This window comes from Lathyrus oleraceus, chromosome 6 (genome assembly GCF_024323335.1).
Source record: "Lathyrus oleraceus cultivar Zhongwan6 chromosome 6, CAAS_Psat_ZW6_1.0, whole genome shotgun sequence".
Lineage (NCBI taxonomy): Eukaryota > Viridiplantae > Streptophyta > Magnoliopsida > Fabales > Fabaceae > Lathyrus > Lathyrus oleraceus.
In genome coordinates, this window is record NC_066584.1 from 291,044,453 (window position 1) to 291,066,998 (window position 22,546).

A 22,546-nucleotide genomic window follows, 5' to 3' on the forward strand; every position below is an offset into this window, starting at 1 on the left:
GTTGAACAACTTGTAACCTCCAGTCGAATGATATTCTATTAGAATCATCTGACTCGACTTGTCATCAAGCTTTATTCTCAATTGATCTGACACATGTCTATGTGCTATAAATCTAAATACTTTAAGATAACTCAAATTAGGCTTGACACCAAACCAACATTCTTCTGGCGTAATTCTTTCTAACTTCTTTGTCGGACATCTGTTCAAAATATATGTAGTTGCCGACACTGCTTCTCCCCATAATTCTTTGGGTAAATACTTACCTTTCCACATACTTCTCATCACGTTCATGATATTCTTCCTTTCTGCCGTTCCATTCAGCTGTAGGTAGAGGAAGAAATGGTGGTCGAAAACCTGACAAAAGTCACATTCAATGTTTCAATTGTTAGAAGTATGGTCACTACTCAAGTGATTGCCCTAAAAACAGAAGAATCGGGAATATATATCCCACTCCATTGTTTAGTTATTTTATTTAAATTTTTCCATTCCATCACATACACCCCAAATTAGATGGAAAAAATAGATATTTGAAAGAAATTGAATTCAAATAATAAATCTCATTAGTTACCACTCCATTTCATCTTATACCACAATTCAAACATACTCAGAAAAAAAAAACTCGATGGCTTTAATGAATGCATGTTTCTCCTCATTAATTTAATCTTAAGTTCTATTACTAATAAAATAAAATAAATTTTGTTTATTGTAATATGATAATTTACTTTTAATGTAATTTAATAAAAGTTAGTTTTTTTAAAACTATAATAATTTATATTATGATTAAAATAAAAAATAATTATAAATAATATGTTATTTGATTTATGCCACCTAACAGTATTATTCATCAATTCAATTGACACATCATAAAAAATACTCTCAAATAAATTGAGAGACTAAAATTAAGAAAAAAGAAATAGAGAATCATATAATCGTATTTTAAAATAAGATAATTAAAAGTGAAAAAATTAAAAATAAAAGGATTAAAATTAGAGTTAAGCCTAAAATAAAACTTGAAATCTAATCAATGCTGATTTACTCTACTTAATTAAAATTGAGTAAGAGGATTTACAGAAGGATATTAATAAGAAACGGCGCCGTTTTGAAGTGTCTCCGAACCCTCCTCTTTCGTCTCTGTTTGCATCTTCTCTTCTGCTCGCCGCATAGAATCAACCATGTTTCACATTCGCAGAATCTTGTCTTATCGTGCACTCGCATCATGCACCCGCAATGCACTTTCTTCATCGGAAACACGCTCTCTCCTTCATTCCCATTCCCCAATTCTCCCTCCCCCTTCATTTCTAGGTTTGTACCAAAACCTTTCAATTTCACTTTATTTTTCTAGTACTCATTGATTTCTCCTTTAAATTAGTGTTTTTTTTTCTTTTTCTTTTTGTAGGAGTAGGAATCACAGAAAACCATGGATCAACCTCTTTTGCAAGGCTTATGTCTTCAAGAACATCATCTGAACAAGGAAAAGGAACAGAAAAGGTTTTATTTTTAACCTAATGTTTACTACTGTTTAAGTTGAGGGGTTTAGTCCAATTTTATGTATCCCTCATTTGCTAATTTTGATTAAGGAATAATATTAAGGTTTAGGTTTAAGTTTCTCTTGACTTGAAAAAATTTCAATCACCAAATTTGTTAACTGTCTTTGGCGCATATGGTTGAACCTTCTGCTCACATTTTGAAGTGATTTGGGTTAAGTTTGAAGTTTTGCGGTTGTTAGGTTAGACTTAAATTCCAATGTAAATCTTCAATGAAGTTGGTGATTCTCCATGGTCTTTTGTTTGGTGTTTTATGCGATTAAACTAGCGACTCAATAGTTTTTTTTTTCTTTTTCTATTTGTTTTGTAGACAAAAAAGGAGATAACAAATGTTGAGAATCCATTTGATGATTCTCCAACATATAACATTCCTGAGAAGCCAGTAACATTTGTGGAGGGGGCGTCCTACAGTGTGATCATTCTTGCAGGGCTTGGAGTTGCGGCTGCTGCTGGATATGCTGTTTTCAAGGAGCTTATATTTCAACCCAAAGAGTAATGAGTTTAATCTCGTTGCTCGTATTATGTTATCTGAAAGGAAAATGCTAGATGAATAGAGCTTTTAACTGAACGAGTTTGCATCCTTATTGATTGTTGAGTTTGGGTCGATGGTGGTCCTTATTACCTTGTCTTACCCAACAACCACTCGAGAATCTAGCTCAATTCTGTATATTTTTTGCTTTGTAGTACTACTCAATCTTAAAAAGTAATAATTCATTGTTTTTCCTCTTTTCTTTTGTCTTGCGCTGATTGTAATAAGATGATTTTAGGTACAAGATCTATAACAAGGCTCTCAAAAGAATTCAAGATGATGGTCAGGTGAGTGATGCTTTTCTTTCGCATCCATTTTTCTGAACACAACAAAAATTAAGCTTTTCCATTCAAAGGAACTTAAATGTTTGAAATATTCAATCCAATATCCTTCAGTTTGTGTTGGTTGGACATAGAATGAAGATGGTCATTCTGCAGGTCGCCATTTGTAAGAAGAAGCTATACAAAGGCAACTTAAATTGGGTGATGGAATGGTATTCAAACAGATCTTGATGGTTTTTAATGTCAAATTTTTATGTTTTAATTTTGTTAATAAGGAAATGCTAATATTCCGTCATCAGTGTATAGATAACAGATGTCTCGATGACAATTAGTATATCATATAGAAATACCAGGGTTTCTACCTGATACCTATTGAGCTAGCCGTTGAAGATCCTTTTAATATACAGTGAGCTAGGTATAGGTGGTTGGAGTTGGGTGAAGGACTTTTGTATGTGAAATATACCAAAGTTCCGTATCATCATACACATCAACAAAGAATACCCTCCCCCTGACCCCGCAACATTTTTTGGCTATGTAAATGAAAAAGGAAAATGCATGCTTATTTGTTGTTGTAATTGTTGTGAAGACCAAATTCTACAAAAAAAATTGCACACTCCAAAGCACTAAATCAAACAATGATTTGTATGACAATTTTTGTTGATGAGCAGTAACTGATTAACAATGGTATTGGGTAGAACATTATATCGGATTTTGATCTATGTAGCCAACTCCACTTAGTGGGATAAAGCTTGGTTGTTGCTGTGAGCAGTATCTGATTCTCTACCAATTCAATGTTTTCATGTGAACTTGAATTTGCTTTGTTCCAGGTCAGAGTGAGGATTGGATCCCCAATTACAGGTTATGGTCAAGAGAGTAGGAATCGTGCTGCTCGTCAAAGAATTCCCAATAGGGTTTGGACTGATGAGGAGGGTGTTGAGCATGTAGAGGTAGGTTTATTTACATGTAATCACATTTATTTTACGAAACAGCATTTTCGAAGAATTCTTTTGAATACATCCTCACCCTTGGGTTTTAAGGCCTTTTAAAAGAGAGGGAAGAGATAATATGAAATAGGAAAGGAGAGAGGAGGCAATGTTCTATGAGAACTTAATTGGATGGAAACATTACTGTATTATTTCTGTTATCTAAATTCTTGACTTTTCTTTTATGGTGGAAGATACTTGATGTTTAGCAGCTGTTCTGTGCCATTTCTATTATTAATTTGATTGTTCTCAAATATGTTCATTTTGGTTACAGGTTAATTTCTTTATCCGGGCCCCCCATGGACATGGAAAAGTATTTGCTGAGATGTTCAAAGGAGCTGACGGTGAGTGGAAATTCACATACTTGATTGTTGAGATTAGAGCACCTTCTCCAGCACAATTAATTCTGGAGTCATATATCCCAGCTTACAACACAAACAAGTAGCCTAGATGAGAAAAGGTATCATTCTGCACCGTTGCCTGATTATTCAGTTTGTGGATGCTTGATAGTTGTTATCTTTATTTCTGTTTGAATGTTGAGGTCATTGGTTTCACGATAGAAATTCTACTTGATATTACTCAGTTGCGCTTTAGTTCCCATCTCTCAACTTTGGATAAGAAATACTTTCTCCAATGTCGAATATAAGAAAAAAAAAAAAACAGACCCAGATTTGGTGATTTAAAATATAAGAAAGTCTCATCTAATTTAATTTTAATAATAATTTAATAGCGGCATTCATCAAATGCCCTTCAATTTATTTTCAATTTCAGATTCCAACAACCCATTTATTTTCATGAAACATGTTTACGAAGGGTTGTTTAGAAAATAAAAACGATATTTTTTATTATATTAAAAAATAGATGAAATTAACTTTATTCTTAACTACCATGATATACTTATTTATATTGCTTATATTCTGAAAAGAAATGAAGTCAGTATGAAGTGGCAAAACTTCAAAATGTTGTTACCTAATGATTTTATGTTCTATACAGTATACACGCAATTAATTGGTGTAGATGAACTAGTAAATGCTAAGCATGCAATGATATATTTTTGGGGAACTACTTCTCCCCAACACATTTCTAAAAACCAACCCCTTCCGGAGGTATTGTTCTGGCCAGGCAAAAAATATCAAAATTTCCATTTCCAGCACAGTGCATTTATGGAGAAAACCATGTTTTTTTTGCCATGTTGGAATCGGTGCATCCGGACAGGATCGAGTTTTTACAAAGGGTTGGGGTTGGGGGATAAAAGCTGCTCCCATGTTTTTTTAACCTTGCACTTGGTCCTTTTCCTTCATGAGTGGCCCAAATATGTCACGTAAGCCTAGGGGTGGCAAACGGTGCGGCCCGAAACCTGGGCTCAGCCCGCCTGTTTAAGCTGCCATTTTACGTGGGTTGAGACAAGGTTTCGAATCCGCACCCGTACGTAAGCCCTTGCTCACATTGCTTGTTTATAAATATTGGGTGATAGGTGCTGATCATTGTTTTCCCGTGTTTTGGCTGGTTATTCTCTTGTACATGTCAACCTTGTGGAACCTAGTCTGATTTGTTTTTGCTAGAAAGAAAAATTGCTATTAACCATTGGTAATTTAGTCTGTCTGGATTTATGCTTAAAGAAATACTAAAAAAGTTTTCAATAAAGATGAGTATTTTAAACAATAACTTGTCATGCAAGTTAAAATTAGTTTCTGCATATAAATATTTTTGGAAGTTCTCCCATTTAATTTTCTTCTTAAAAATCTATAAGCTTGTAAAAACTGGAAATTTATTTAGTTAAAAAGCTCCCACAAGTCTCCGGTGGAATTTGGATCATGTCTTTGAGGTTAAAAAATCAGGCTCCTAATATAATTTAAGTTAATCTATATATTTTATTACTCAATGCAGGTCCTCTATATTTGGTCCATTACTGTAGTAGGCCTCTTTTTTCAACTTTCACCATTGGGGGTGAAAGTTGGTAGAAGGAAAGGAAAGACAATTTGAGTAACAAATAATATGGGAGTCTGGATCTCAAATCTCAGGTTTGATATTTTTTTAATTTCATTAAGAACCTGCAGATGTGAAGGAAAGTTTTGGGAATGATCTTAGCATGGACGAGGGTGGTTACTTTGTCATTGATGTTGATTGAGAATGTCCACGTACTTCCAATTTTTTTGTTACCGTTGACATTTCCATTTCGATATAAATTTGTATGTGAAGTACATTGTGTACTGGAAGGAGCACACTAGTGGCCTGGATATGCGAGGTAGTTAAAATTAATAAGGGATCATATAAGATTGATTTTGATTGTTACTCTCGATACAAAAAACGTTTAGGCCATTTCCAACAATTTTAACACACCTAGCATCAACGTGTTATAAAGATAACAAGTTTTTGGCTTGTTTGCACCACTTACTGAAATGTTTACTTGAGCTGTTTTAATCTGCTCTTGATGCTGAAGCGCATTAGTTGAACGAGCGTCACATGAAATGTAATTTGGAAATCATAGCAGAATACTAACTTAAATATCATAAGCCAAAAGACTATACTATGATCGTTTTACATTTCCAACAATAGTAATTATTTTATATGTAAGAATAAATAACTACAAAACAAGTTGAGTGGTACAAACATCACTTGGATCCTAATGTAAACACAAGTTAATCAAAAGGAAAACATAACTCACATTAGTTCCAAAAAAATAAATAGAAAATTGTCCCTTATTATTATCAAATTAATTTCGTGCACTTGTTTGTTTCATGGTAAAAAGAGAACGATAACAAAATTAATAATTCTGACTCAGATACTAATTTTGATTAAATGTTAATATAAATTTTCAACCTAACAAGTGTTGTACACAATAAGTTACCATAACACAAACTAAAATAGAGGTGCAGATTCTCTAACAATTTGGAAATATGAGTTAATGATGTTTATTTGGATACAATTGGAGCGCTCTCCATTTGTTTGAACTCTGGTGCTTTATCAATTAATTTGAAAAGACAATTTAGATGATATCTATATTATTCGAGATGATTATAGCTGACTCAATAGACTTTAGTTTGTTTAGAATACAACTTCCAATAACTCTTGGAAGTGGGTGTGACATATTCATGTTCCTGGGAAGGTGAAATTCTTCTTTTGGACGGTTTTACATAAGTCTCTTCCTACGAGATCGTGTTGTGTCACCATCATATGCTTCAGACGAATCTATGTTCTAGATGCAATCAAGACGTTGAGATAACTCTACACTGCCTAATAGATTATGAATTTGCTATTCGCTTTTAGAAATCTATTAGCTTCTTGGACCTACTATTCTTTCAATTGGATAGTTTATATGATTAGATTTGACACGTCATGGATGACGACTTTATCTTTTTGGCTGTTTGTTGGTGGTTGTGGTGCGCTAGGAACATTGTGTCTTACTAATTAAATAGTATCCTCATATACTTTGAAACTCACCACAGTGAATTATGCTAATCTGTTAGTTAAATATTTTTTCAAGCATAATCTGTCTCATCCAATGATAACGTGAAATGGACACAAAGGTAATAATATGATTTTGAATGTTGATAGCAGTGACCTCGGTAATCTTGTCATATCGGATTTTGATGGATTGATTCGAAATGCTGATGGTGTGCTTAGGTTCACAGTTTTGTGGGTAATATTGGTTATTCAAACATCTTTCATGTTGAGCTGATGGAGCTATATCATGGTTTGCGTATGAACTAGGAACTTGACATCAAAGACTTGATGTGTTATTCTGACTTACACTATGCTATCAAACTTATCTCAGAGTCAGTTAATGTTTGACACCACTATGCCACAATTATACATAACATTAAGGAGCTTTCCACTAGGGAATGGTGAGTTCGAATATTTCATACTAGGGAGGGGAATGTTTGTGATGACTATCTAGCAAAATATGGAGCTGATAATGATGTGGCGTATCAATATTTTGCGGAATATGTAGGAATCATTACTCTCTTGCTAGCTGACACTAGCATGACTTTATTTTTTAGATAATTTCTTGCTTTTTTTTCTTTTCCTTTTTTCACTTGTACAAAAAAAAACACACAAATTAAACTAAATCTTGAGATTATGGGAGAGGAAAAGTGGAAGAAGGTGACCAGTCGTAGACATCGAACAAAGAGGGTCAATCAATGGGACAATGTAGGGAGAAATGGGCGTGAATAACCCCTTGGGCGAAATTCTTTTTTTTTTACTTCAATACAGGAAGGATGCAAAGCGAAAGAGTTGTATGAAGTGTTTAAGAGCTACGGAGATATTGATGAGGTGGTGATACCTTATAAGAGAGACATTAGGGGAATACATTGTGGTTTTATGAGGTTCATTGATGTAGAATGCAAAACGAAGGAGATGTATGAAGTCTTTAAGAACTTTGGCGATATTGATGTGGCGGTGATACCTTATAAGAGAGACATTAGTGGAAGACGTTATGGTTTTGTGAGGTTCTTCGACGTAGAAGATGAGAGGTGGTTAGCAACGAAGCTTAATAACATTTTTCTTAAAAGTCAAAAGATCTTTGTTAATGTTCCAAGGTTCAATAAGGGAAACATGGAAGGGGTGCAGGATAAACCAGAGACAAGAAAAGTAACAAAGTAAAGAACAAAACATAACAGAGTAAAGAACGAAACGTACTAGGAATTCACTTCATTATCAACATCTAAATGACAAGGTAAGACAGATGTTTGAATTCGCTTCATTATCAACATCTAAATGACAAGGTAAGGCAATATAACTCCTTTAGAACTAGAGGTGAAGTGAGATCATATGCTCAAGTAGTCAGAAACAATGGAGATCACAGAAGGACCAACTTTAGAAGGAGAACATGGTCAGATAAAAAAGCAGAAGTTAAGCCATATACCGCACATCACGAATTTACTAATGAAGATGAAAAGACTTGGGTTAGATCCAAGAGAGCCTACATTGGGATAATGGATAATCCGGGGTCAACATATAACATCCAAGACATGTTCAATTTCGAAGGTTACTTTGCAATCCAAGTGACTCTATTGGGATCTAACCTTTGTCTTCTTGAAGAAAGAGGGGGGGGGGGACTTAATGGATGAAATAGTGGTTTAAATAAGTAAAAAACGAGAACCGTCTGATGTAGATGAAGAAGTAGTGACTTGGTTACGTTTCTATAGGGTACTGTGAGGTGCATGAAACCCTAATTTATTTGAGTTCATAACCTCTCATTTAGGTGTTTATATCTATTCAGATGATCACACCAGGAAATAGGTTAACATGGATGTTGCTTGAATCATGGTCAGAACCAAGCATACCATGGTCATGACTGAAACATTTAATGCCTTAATCAATAGGGAAGTGTTTAGAATCAAGGTTATAAAAGATTCCTATGAGCCATTGCGGATCACCAACCCTTAGAATATAGTGCCATGTGGGTCTCAATCAGAATCCGACAAATCTTCAAGCTAAAAGGTCGGGGAATTACTCTCTAAACCCCATGAGGTGCTTCTTCACCACGGTGAAAAGTTAGAACTGCCCATAGCGTCTAGAGATGCATCTTTGGACGCTCTTTTTTTTACACTCATCAACGCAAATTGATGAGCCACCCTTATTTTGCCAAAATTTAATCCGAAGATGTATCTCTGTATCAATATAAGGGTGATTCCGAAGATGCATCTCCGTAAAAACTCTAAATTCAAAGTTTAGGGAGTTTTACGGAGATGCATCTCCCGACGCATTTATTTCATATACTTGCGCCAGACTCTTCATATTCCTTCTTCATTTCCTACAAAGTCACTAAAAGAACCCATTTGAGCAATTTTGCTGCAAAGTCATTTCCAAATCCCATTTGAGCAAGTTTCTCAAAGTCCATTCATTCCATTCTACTTCATTTGTTGCAAAGTCACTCACTGCATTCAAGCTTCTCATCCACAACTCTAATTTGGTAAGTTTTTCATCTCAGTTTTTTGAGATTTAATGATGTTTTAGGTAACATAGATTGTTTACTATGAATTAGATAGTAGTACATTCGAAATACATTGACGATATAGACATGCATTATCATTTGGTTTGTGTTTAGGGCATAAATTGGGTTTGTGCAGTTCTGCAACTCGTGAGTTTATCTAGAGACGCATCTCCGAAGTATGTATGAAATGGTTTTCAAAGACGCATCTTTGGGTTTGGCCTGATTGCATTTGCAGGTTATTTTGAGACACCCTTCGGAGTCTGTTCATCCTACCGTTCGCCGTAGAGATCTTGATGGCATACTTGAGGATCTCAAGAGTCATTTGGTACTAGAGAACTATCGCAAGATGCCAGCTCATATATAATGGGTTTATGTTGACGACTATGTTGCATGGTTCTATAAGGTATCTCATTCTATCATGACACCATACACTCATAGAACACCACCTAGGTCATCTAATCAAAAGGTACTAGAGGTTAGGGATAATCACACCTAGGACGTACGCAACGTCTGTGAGCGTATTGTGGATATGACAAGATCAAACATAAATGCACAATCTTTTGAGGAAGGCAGTCCCCATTTGGCAATGTAGAAGACATTATTGCCGAAGTCCAAAATACCCTGCAATACAGGTGGAGAAGTCGGGGGTTAGACATACACGCTAATTTATATTTGGTTGTATTCTGTTTTATATCTTTGAAACAAATTATGTATGGTCAATATATTTTAAATTTATTTTAATTAATATATAATTTTTTAATGTATGTGTAGTATGTATGAATCATTAAATTAATATTTGTGTACAAGGAAAACATAACTCACATTAGTTTTTTTTTAAAAATTAATAGAAAATTGACTCTTATTATTACCAAAATAAATTTGCTCACTTGTTTGTTTCCCCATAAAAATGAACAATTAAAGTTCTCCATTCTAACAAAATTAATAATCTGACCGAGTTCCATAAAAAAAAATCTGACTGAGTTACTAATTTTGATTAGTGTTAATATAAAATTTCCAATTTGGCATGTGTTTCACAATTTTCAAAATTTTCAAATTTCATCGTCGAATGGTATGTTGGTTGCGTCAACTTTTGAATCATTTACACAATCTACAAAGTAATATATTACAAAAATTACTCCTTAACCCTAATTAAGTCCAATTAAACAAGTTATTTTATATCACTAGTAGTCATTTCATCCCTTAATTATTTCAGTTGTTATAATAATAATAATAATAATAATAATAATAATAATAATAATAATTTTTTAATTTATGTACAGTTTTCTATAATATTCAACAAAGTTTAAATCTTTTTTACTGTCAATTTTTTTTAGAATATGTAATGTTAAGTTATATATCTATCAAAAGTGATTATCTACAATTGAAAATTGGATTGAATATATTTGTCAATTGAAAGGCATATTGTTCAACACTTACACATGTTTCGTTACAATACTGACTCAGTATATAATGGCTTTTTTGTTTGATTTTGTATTTTGATTATGCCTGCAAAAACAAGATTCAAGAAAAGGCAAAATGGTCAAAATCAATGTTGATATGAATTTCTTCTGAAGTAGTTACAATCACCAATTATTCATCTAACATTCAATAGTTTGTGCTTGAGTTACCTCATTAGCTTTGTTTACTAGGGTAGGGTAGACAAGTGCAGCCATTGAGTAGATTTTGAACAATGATGGTCATTTTGTTTCTGACTAAGTTCTTAATTCTAATATAGATGTAATAGAAAAAAATTCTGCATTTCTTTTAATTTATAGATTGAAAAAAAGCGTGTAATGTGTTATAGATGAGCCAATTTTATTTCCCATAAAATTGTAGATTGAAAAAAAGATGTTTAGATTGAAATATAGCATTTTCAATGTTCAAATACAATAGCGGTAGATTTTTGGTTATTTAATAAAAAAACATTTACACCTTTTCAATTAATTACAAAACAAAATGATATTTATTGACCATTATTATAAAATTAAATACTAATTATTGATTATTATTATTATTATAATTTATGTATTTGTCAAAATAATTCTTAGGAATTAAAAATGAGAAAATGTTCATTAATGTGTTTTTTAATATCCCAAAATAATTTAAACAAATTTATATATTTTTTAAAAAGAAAAAATATTTGATGGTCAATGTTGCACTGCTTCGGGTATGTATCCAATATTTGATACGAGTACGGATATATAATACGACAGTTTTAAAAAAACTAAAGTATGAATACGTCATTATAATTTTTTTAATTATAATTTAGAAAATAACATGGTTATTATTAAAAAAAGTAAAAAAAATATATTTTATAACAAAACATCACAATTCAAAAATAATTTATTCAAAAAACAGTCAAAATTTGTAATACAAAAAAAAAATCATTCGTAAAAAGTACCAATAATTCATGAAGTTAAAGGCTAAAATATGAAAGTTAAGTTAGTAGTGTCACAAACATACAAAAGTGTAAGATTATATATAATTGATTTTTTACTTCTCCTTTTTATAAATAAATTAAAAACTTAATTTTGAAACATTAAAGTTACACTTATTAATATATCAATAATATTTTTAAAAGATTAATAAACAAAATGAATCTATTAAATTTATTAATTAGATAATTAAATATGTGGAAGAAAGTACGTATTTTATCATCTATTAGAATTAATTATCTTATTTGTAAAAAAGTAAAATGAATTATTTTATAATGATTTAAATATTTATACTATACAATATTAAATTATTTTTATTTTTAATTTATATTATTTATTTGCATTGCATAAATTTTATTTGATATATTTTATTATGATTTAAATATTTATGAGAAAGATGCATATTTATTCTATAAAAAAGTACAAACGGATTTTAAATTAGCTGAGAAAGAGAACCTAATGTTTCATGTTATATTTTAATTTGATATTAGGAATATGCAAATTATATCCTCATACTATTAAATTTAATGTTTTTTTTAAATACGTAAAAGAAAATGCAAAATATATCTTCGAGTATTTTGGTTAAATATTAAATAAGTTCATTCATCTAATCATTATATATATTCTTTATCAAATAAAATACTTTATTTATGTTAAAATGGATATTTTTTTTGTTAAATTATATAATATTACGCTACCACGCACATGTCTCTTATTAGTTTTTTAAAATTGAAGTTATTTTTCAATCCATAAATATTTTAAGAAATCCCTTGAAAATTTCAAATATGTGAATTTTGAGTGTTTCTTGTGATATATTTTTTTAAATAATCAATTTTTTTTAAAAAATTTCAAAAATAACCATAATTTTAAAAAAATTACAAAAATGGGCACTTTTGTGCCCTAAAGACACATGGGCGCCACCCTAGATGACGCCTATTCTTTAGTTGGAGGACAAGTCGCCACTAGGAGTGGCACCTACTCCTTATTTTATTTTTTTTTTAATTTTTTTTTTAATTTTTTTTAATATGTTTTTAATATTTTTTTAATTTTTTAAAAATCTTTTTTAACTTATTTTAAATTTATTAATTTATATTTATTATAAATTATGTTAATTTATATTAATACATATATATAAATAATATTATTTACAAGATATATATATATATATATATATATATATATATATATATTAATTTATATATATTAATTTAATTTATAACTAAATAATATTATTTATAAATTATTAAAATATATTAATTTATATACATGTAAATAAATAATATTATGTATATATTTGTAAAATACACAAGATATATATATATATATATATATATATATATATATATATATATAAATATATATTAATTTATATTAATAAACATAATATATTTATATTAAAATAATACACAAGACAAATATTATAAAGTTTAATTAAAATGTATTATTAATTTGGGATTTTTTTACATATTATGCGGTCCCTGGTACGATCCGCATGGGGGAGGTCTAACTACTCGTCTAGACGGCTCACGTGGTGGTGGTGTTTCCCTATTCCCACCCCTAGTCCTAACGCGTCCCCTTGCCCTTTGCCGTTGTGGTTGGGTCGAAGTCCCTTCAATGCTGTAGGAAAGGCGGGTGCCCTCAAAGCTTTGTCTCGGTGGGACAAACTGACTCCTGTTGGGTGCGTCCTCGAAATGTGGCCTTTGGTAGTTGAGGGTTGAATCGGGTTGGCTAAAGAACAATGTCTGTTGTGGTGTGTAGTAGTCTTGTTGGTAATCCTCTTGTATACCTGTGTCGGGGCTAAGTGGAGGACTGGAAGAGCCCGGGACATCGTCGTGATGGAAGTGTTGGGATTGGTGTTGGTGGGGGGATTGAGTTTGTGGTAGGTGTTGGGACTGTTGATGGTGGTGGGAATATTGAGGTTGGTGTTGGTAATCTTCATGATATTGGGGTTGAGTTTGTGATATGTAGTGTTGATTTGGTTGGGGGTGGACATGTGTTGTGGTGGTTGTTGTTGGTAATACGGTGATGGTGGTTGTTGTTGGTAATACGGTGGTGGTGGTTGTTGTTGGTAATATGGTGGTGGTTGTTGTTGTTGGTAATATTGTGGTGGTTGTTGTTGTTGAAAATATGGTTGTTGCATTTGGGGATCGTCCAAATAGAACGGGTCAGACACAATCATTTCTGGATTTGTATTTGCTCTATACCAATCTACATATTCCCTTGTCGGCTTCATTTCGTTGTGCGCCACCGGAAATTGTAGAACATAGTGGGCACGCTCTTTCCACATTTTACGGAACTCCTTTGCAAATGCTTTCCAATTTTGGACATACCACTGGTGGCTGACTTTTTTAAGATGTCAAGGTTCCAAAGACATTGGGGGGCCTGAGATTTCTTGATGCATTCCGAATTGCAGTTTGACACGGTCACTTTGGTGCATCTCCACAGTGGTGAACCGCATGATAGCCGTTTTTGCTGTCCAAACAACTGCATCTTTGGGGTTGGGTTGATGTTCCAATCCCAAATATGGTTTCCAAATAAATTGCAAAGAAAAAAATAAATATGTTATTTATTGAGAATGCTTGATATTAATAAATTAGTTAGAAGATGAATGATTTAGTGGTAATACATCTTGTGGTCGGAGACGATCCAAGAGTTGACGATAAAATATTATTTTATTTTTCGGGGTAAGACTGTAATCTAGTCCAGTTGCAATGAACCTAAACAAAAAAAGATAAATAATATTATTTACAAATATTTATAGAATAAATATACAAAATGAAATAACATCATAAACTTACCTAGTTGCGTAAGGGAAGGAGTAGACGTTAGGATTTTCGGGGGCTAGCCTCGGCAATCTCCACCACCCCCATGTTTGGAGCAAAAAAACACATCCAGAAAATGTACAGTGGTCATTTTGTGCATTTTTACACAAAGAGCTATATAGGAAAGCCAATACAGCAGAACCCCAACTATACGTGCTTATTCTATCTATGTCCTCGAGCAAACTCAAGTACATAAAGTTTATGCTATTTCCCGTGCCTTCGGGAAATAGCAAGTTCCCAAATAATAACATAATGTAAAACCTTGTTTTTATTATTTTTTCTTGTTCGGACGAATCCTCAGTCAAAATTATAGCGTCGTGGTAGAATTGGAGGCTCGATAGTTTAATACCCTGGCCCCTTGCTTTCGCAGATCCCTCACCCTCGACTAGATCTACGCCCAACATTTGAACACATAGTTCGTTGGGCTGTTGAACATTTCCAGTCACAGGCTTACCATCTATTCGAAGACCCAAAAGCATGTACACGTCCTCTAGTGTGACGGTACATTCACCAGTTGGTAGGTGAAAAGTGTGTGTCTCTGGTCTCCAACGTTCACACAAAACAAGAATAAATTTCACATCAATTGTGGCATTTACCACATGCATAACATGACCGAACCCCGCACGCTCTATGTAAGGTACGCACCATGGGTCTGGATAAGCCATAGGGTGTGAACGTTGACAAAATTTCTTGGGATCCTTTAAAAACAAACAATATAAACAATCATTAGATTGGAGTTTTAAAAAATAAATTATAAACATACGAAAGAGGCAATATTCAAGAAAAACTTACGAATGAGGCAATGTTCGCCCTAGTGCCTCTGTGTTCTTGGCCCATGGTAAGAAGAGACATGATTGCAATGTAGAACGTATGTTTGTTGATGAAAAGTTCACCGGTGTTCTCTGAAAAAAGTGTTAGTGGATGATGAAAATTTTCAAGAATGACCTGCTATTTATAACCGTATTCAAATAGTATGAATATGTAAAAAAATTGGACACGTGTAACGCATGCAAAAATTTGACACGTGTAACGCATGCAAAGTTGGCTGAGAATCTTGCAGACTAGGTGGAGCTGCATGCATGTCTTCACATAAGACACGTCTATTGCATGCATCAGTAGGTCAGGATAAGACATGAACTCGCCACTCTAGGTGGCGAATACATTGAAGTCTTGTCTTGTCTGAGAATCTTGCAGGCTAGGTGGAGCTGCATGCATGTAATAATTTTGACACGTCTACTGCATGCATCAGTAGGTCAGGATAAGACATGAACTCGCCACTCTAGGTGGCGAATACATTGAAGTCTTGTCTTGTCTGAGAATCTTGCAGGCTAGGTGGAGCTGGATAGGCATGCATGAGAATCTTGCAGGCTAGGTGGAGCTGGATAGGCATGCATGAGAATCTTGCAGGCTAGGTGGATATGACTTTGATGGATAGGCATGCGTGAGAATCTTGCAGGCTAGGTGGATAGGTTAGCATGCATTGGTACAGGTTAGGTTGCACTTGTCTTGTCTAGGGGAAGGCTTGGTGGATGTGTTGCATGCAAAAATGTGACACGTCTAACGCATGCATCACAATTGAATCCGTGTATATAGGCATGCGTGAGAATCTTGCAGGCTAGGTGGATATGACTTTGATGGATAGGCATGCGTGAGAATCTTGCAGGCTAGGTGGATAGGTTAGCATGCATTGGTACAAGTTAGGTTGCACTTGTCTTGTCTAGGGGAAGGCTTGGTGGATGTGTTACATGTAAAAATGTGACACATATCTTCACACATATATAGGCATGCGTGAGTACAAGTATTCACACAAATTTTCACACAGGTATTCACAAAATCTTCACAATATCTTCACAATATCTTCACATATTTCACACATATCTTCACATATCATGGCATCTTCATCACAATACAAAATCAAAGCTCACGTGAATGGTGAGACTTATGAATGTGATATGTCTGGCTTCCTATTTAGAAACACCGATTGCACTCGTTTTTGTCTAAATAGAGGAGCTGACTTCTCTTATCTGAAAAAAAAGATTGAGTCCAAACTTAGACAACCTGTGTCCCAATTTTTTTATCAACAACCTTTTTTTTCTGAAAATAACTCAGTCAGGTTTTATAAGTCATTGATTCAAAATGACATGGAGGCACAAAACATGTTTCGTAACCATGAGTATTTTGGTTACGATTATATAGTGTTGTACATTATCTTGGAACAATTTCAACCAACTCAGAATATTTAGTCACAGGTTATTGATCCTTTGGTTGATGACGAACAAGATGTTGAACACCCCGTTGAAGACGGTGTGGTTGATGATGCAGAAGACGTGATTGACGACTTGGTGAACCGTGATTCCGAAGACGAAGACCAAGTACAAATACCTATAGCGCAACGCTACTCACCGCCTGCGCACTTCACAACCCTTAACTTGGGCGAGGATGAGCCCTCGTCAGATATGTTCTACAACCAATATATGAGGTCTGATGAGGAGTTAAAGAAGGGTGACCAATTTCGGACCAAGGAAGAGTGTCTGTTAGCAATAAAAAACTGGCACTTGAAAAACTGTGTTGACTACGATGTTAACAAATCAAACCCGGAAAGATACATTATTTTATGCAAAAACCTGGAATGTGGGTATAGGTTGATGGCATCGTACAAGAAGAAACATAATGCGTGGGTGATAGAGTCCATTTCTCAAGCTCACACTTGCGTCAACACAAACATGGCACAGGATCATCGCAAACTTAGCCATGATATGATCTGCCATTCCATAATACCTCTTGTTGAAGCTGATCCGTCACTCAAGGTCAAAACTATTATCTCCCATTGTGTTGCTGTTTTCAAATATACACCGTCGTACAGAAAGGCTTGGTTAGCGAAAACCAAGGCAATTGAACTGGTATACGGTAATTGAGAGGAATCATACAAACAACTTCCGCGCTACCTGGATGCACTACATTTGTATTCACCTGGGACAGTTTCTATAATGGAGACCTTGCCGGCACAATCCCCTGACGGAACTCGTCTAGAAGGTAATGGAATATTCCATAGACTTTTCTGGGCATTCCGTCCCTGCATCATCGGTTTCACATTCTGCAAGCCGCTTATTCAAGTCGATGGAACTTGGCTGTATGGGAAATACAAAGGATCGTTACTGATGGCGGTCGCACAAGATGGAAATTCTAATATTTTCCCAATAGCCTTTGCATTGGTAGAAGGAGAAACGACTGCTGCTTGGAGTTTCTTTCTTAAGAATCTCCGAACGCACGTGACTCCACAAGCTGGCATCTGTGTGATTTCTGACAGGCACGCTTCTATAGACAGTGCATACAATAATCTAGCAAATGGTTGGCATGACCCCACGTCTACGCATGTCTACTGCATCAGGCATATTGCTCAAAATTTTGTGCGGGAGTTCAAAGATAAATTCTTGAAGCAAAATTTGATAAACGCGGGGTATGCATTAAACCAACCTGGATTCCAATACTATCGCCGGGAAATAGTGTTGGCAAATTCTGATGCAGGGAGGTGGATCGATAATATTGACAGAGCAAAGTGGACTAGGTCATACGACGATGGGGTGAGGTGGGGCCACATGACAACAAATCTTGTGGAATTAATGAACGGCGTCTTTAAGGGCATACGTAACCTCCCGGTAACCGCTTTGGTGAGTGCGACCTATTTTCGGATGACAACGTTGTTCGTAACAAGAGGCAAGCGCTGACATGCAGTGTTACAGACGAGTCAAGTGTATAGTGATGCCTGCATGAAGTTTATGAGCCAGGAATCTGCCAAAGTCAGCAGCCATCGGGTTACGGAATTCGACCGCCATGGCCACACTTTTAGTGTCAAGGAAACAATTGACCACAACCAGGGGCTGCCCAGACAAGAGTATAGGGTCCTAATACTAGACTGTTGGTGCGACTGTGGTCAATTTTAGGCCTATCGTATGCCTTGTTCCCATGTCATTGCAGCGTGTTCACACACCCACTTCGATGCATTGTTGCTAGTGTCTCCCATTTACAAAGTTGCAACATTGCTAAATGTATACGACAATCCCTTTTCGATGGTAGCATTGGAGGCATATTGGCCAGAGTATGACGAGGAAATTGTTTGGCACAACGATTCGATGCGGCGGAATAAAAGTGGTCGCCCAAACAGCAGGCGCATTAGAACTGAAATGGACGTCACAGGGAAAATGCAGAGGAAGTGTAGCATATGTCAACAACTGGGGCATAATAAGAACAAATGTCCATATCGTGGATCTAGTTCCACAACATAGTTTTCATATTCATAACTCTGTGTACCAATGCTATTTATCAATAAAGTTTACTTTTTATTCCAAATAGAAGATGACATTGGAACAACAAACACAAACATCTAACATTAGAACAACAAATACTAAAACAAAAACAAATACTGGAACAAGAACAAGTACTAAAACAAGAACAAGTACTAGAACAATAACAAATACAAGAACAACAACACAAACAACCATTAAAATCTAGGAAATTACAACAGTTAACACTATGTCATCTGATCCATGCATCATTTGGATGCAATCAATGTCGCTTTCAACTTCAACCCACCAACATACCGTTTCTCCAGTTTCAAATGAGAACCTTGTTCTAAGCCTCTGAATCCTTCTGATGACTTCACCAGGTTGATAATCTCCCTCTAACCAAGACATCAAGGACCTTTTTAGTTGGTCCAATGAACGGATGTTCCAAAATTTCATCTCCATTAGGGGTTTGACAGGCGAGAAAATAACATGCCCATCCCTTTTTAAGATTACTGGTTCAGGATCCGACCGCCTTGATTATGTTCGCTGCCATGATGACGGTTTGAGGGATGCCATGAACTCAACTTGATAGACAAAGTGATAGAAAAAAGTGGTGAAGAAAATGCAAGGAAATAACACTTTATTTATAAGAAAAAATCTAGGTTGTACACCAATGTACTTAACCCTAATTAGTGTCGCACTTGATTAATTAGTCTTAGGGAGAATTAGGATTTGAATTAGGTCATAACTACCAAGCTCTAATTATAACCGATCAATAAACCCTAATTATAATTGATTAATTAACCTTAACATGATTAACCCTAATTCTCCCAAAAATTTATAAATAATATTATTTAGTTATAAATTAAATTAATATATATAAATTAATATATATATATATCTTGTAAATAATATTATTTATATATATGTATTAATATAAATTAATATAATTTATAATAAACATAAATTAATAAATTTAAAATTAATTAAAAAAGATTTAAAAAAATTAAAAAAATAATTAAAAACGTATTAAAATTTTTTTTAAAAAAAAAGCAAAAAAATAATTAAAAATTAAATAAAATAGGAGTAGGCGCCACTCCTAGTGGCGACTTGCCCTCCTATTAAAGGTAGGCACCATCTAGGATGGTGCCCATGTATAATTTAGGGAAAAAAGTGCTCATTTTTGTATTTATTTTGAAATTATGATTATTTTTGAATTTTTTTAAAAAAAATTGATTATTTAAAAAAAATCTTCGTTTTTTTTTTAGGAATTCTAAAATCCATATACTCTGTATAACCTTCTAATCATCTTTCTTTTCACTTATCTTAAGGGTTAACGAATTTCAGATTTTACAATAAAAAGTTTTCTTTAATATATATACTACAAGATCAGTGTTTCTATGATTCACCTCATATAAAACCTATCTTGATTCTTTAACCAATTCTAAAAATATAACTTTGAATTGAATAATTATATTGTTTGATTCTTTCATACTAACAAAATCAGTTTCGATTCACAACATATTCAATCACATATAATCTAGGCTTCAATGTTGATGTAACATACTTTCCTTTCCCTGATGATTTGATTTAGTGCGAGAGTCTTGTTTGTGGTTCGGTTGGATCTTCCAATTGTAGGTATCCAGTCTGGACATCATTTGTTTTTTTTAAAGAGATCTTCAAGACTTAAAAGTTGGTGATATGGATGTTAGATTTGGATGATTCTGGTAAGATGGAGATTAAAAATCTCAGATCATGAAGGATATTCACGTGTTTGTTTGTCTGGGCCATACTGGAAGAGAGAAAAGAAAGTTTGAGCAGTGTCACTACAAGGAAATCTGGGAGGATGGATATTTACCATATTCGGCGATTTTATGGGATCTGGATATACGAAAAACTTGGAATCTTTTGCTTTCTTTGTGGCACTCTTGAGAACTCAAAAAATTTCTACCACAAGAAATTCAATCCCAAAAGCAGTGATGAAGTGAGAGGATGGGAAATTTCATGCATGCTGAAACTGGTGTTTTCGGAGGAAACAACAACACGAACACGTGGTTGAGAGGTGGTCGGAACCATGAAGGTGGTGGTCGTGGTGCCGGAGACAGTAAGCGTAACAGTCATGCTGATGGTAGTAATGTCATTAGTGTAACCGATGGACAATCTTGTAATGCAAAAGATTTGAACAACAGAGCTCTGAAGGACAATAATGGAAAGCATTTGGTGCATGGAAGAGTATTAATTGACAGAGACCCAATTTCGAAGCGGCTAGTGTTTTTCAAATTTGCTGACAATGAAGATAATCAAATTAATGACATTCTTGCAGCAGAAAAGGAAAAAGGGAGAGTGGAAAGGCCAAATTGGTTAATTAGTGGATTTAGACAAGCAATTCAAGATGCATGATTGGTAGATGTTCCTCCGGAGGGGTATTTTTTTACATGGTTCAAAAGCCTGGGAACAGACAGTGCTGTTTAAGAAAAGTTAGATAGAGTTATGTCTAAGAGTGATTGGAGTAAGCTTTTTCCGGAAGCAAAGGTGAAATGTTTAACGATTACTACTTCAGATCATTATCCAATTTTACAATGTTATGAAATGAACTCGATGCAGGATATGCCTCATAAGGGTTTCAAATTCGAGAATGTTTGGTTAACTGAACCGGGGTTTAATGATTTCGTCATGGAACAATGGCATAAAGACGAGAATGTAGTATTATTGATAAACTGAAAAATTATAGTGAGAATACAATGAAGTGGAACAAAGAGAATTGTCACAAGATCAGAAAGAGAATTGAGAGTCTTTGTAAGAAGATTGAAAGAGTTCGACATCATGTCGGGGAAGGAAAAATTAATTATTTTTTAGCTCTCAAAAGATGTATGAATTCCCTTTTGATAAAAGATGATGTGTTTTGGAAGCAAAGCGCTAAAGATCACTGATACATTTTTTTTTATATTACTGCAACTGCTAGGAAGAAAGTGAATACTATTTTGTCCATAACAAATGAAAATGGGGAAGTTAACTTTGACCGAAGGGATGTGTAGAATTTCTCATGATTACTTTACTAATTTATTCAAAAAGAAGTCAAGTTCTTTAGATAGGGTACTTCATGCTATTGGAACTTACATTTCATATGAGGATAATATTATGTTGACGACCCCTTTTGTCTTTGAGGAATTTAAATAAGCTATCTTTTCTATGCAAGCCAATAAGAGTCTTGGTCCTGATGGCTTCAATCCTGTTTTTTATCATCATTTTTGGGATACTTGTGGGACACAAATTTTCAATGCAAGTTGCGCTTGGTTGGAGAGTGATGTTTTTCCTTCAAGTTTTAATATAACGAATATCACTCTAATTCCAAAAGGAGAAGTTCAAACTTCCATGAAAGATTGGAGACCGATTGCTCCATGTAACGTCTTGTATAAAGTGATTTCCAAAGTTCTAGCAAATCGGCTTAAGAGAATTCTCGACAAATGTATTTCAGATAACCAATCGGCTTTTGTTCCTGGGAGATCCATTGTGGATAATGCTATGGAAGCTATTGAGGTGGTACATTATATGAAGTCTAAAACTAAGGGAAAGCAAAGGGATATAGCTCTTAAACTGGATATTAGCAAAACTTATGATAGGATTGATTGGGATTATCTGAAGGATGTTCTCATTACTATGGGTTTCAGTCAGAAATGAATACAGTGGATCATGATGTGTATGGAAACAGTAGACTACTCAGTTTTCATGAA

At 34.1% G+C, this 22,546-nt stretch overlaps 1 protein-coding gene across 1 annotated transcript; it reads left to right on the plus strand.

The window, feature by feature from the left end:
• The first annotated feature begins 1,039 nt into the window (after window positions 1–1,039).
• On the plus strand, window positions 1,040–5,629 carry LOC127092908 (probable mitochondrial import inner membrane translocase subunit TIM21). Its single transcript, XM_051031798.1, has 7 exons — window positions 1,040–1,302; window positions 1,397–1,488; window positions 1,855–2,036; window positions 2,312–2,360; window positions 3,182–3,301; window positions 3,612–3,797; window positions 5,225–5,629. Exons 1-6 carry the CDS (start codon window positions 1,173–1,175, stop codon window positions 3,780–3,782), a joined length of 744 nt encoding a protein of 247 aa, XP_050887755.1. The 5' UTR covers window positions 1,040–1,172; the 3' UTR covers window positions 3,783–3,797; window positions 5,225–5,629.
• The last annotated feature ends 16,917 nt before the right edge of the window (window positions 5,630–22,546 follow it).

What these genes read in the sequence shown, in the direction of transcription:
- LOC127092908 (XM_051031798.1), top strand. Translation starts at nt 1,173, where the DNA reads ATGTTTCACATTCGCAGAATCTTGTCTTATCGTGCACTCGCATCATGC. An exon ending in CCCTCCCCCTTCATTTCTAG is followed by an intron (nt 1,303 to 1,396) that starts GTTTGTACCAAA and finishes TTCTTTTTGTAG; the next exon opens with GAGTAGGAATCACAGAAAAC. An exon ending in GAATTCAAGATGATGGTCAG is followed by an intron (nt 2,361 to 3,181) that starts GTGAGTGATGCT and finishes GCTTTGTTCCAG; the next exon opens with GTCAGAGTGAGGATTGGATC.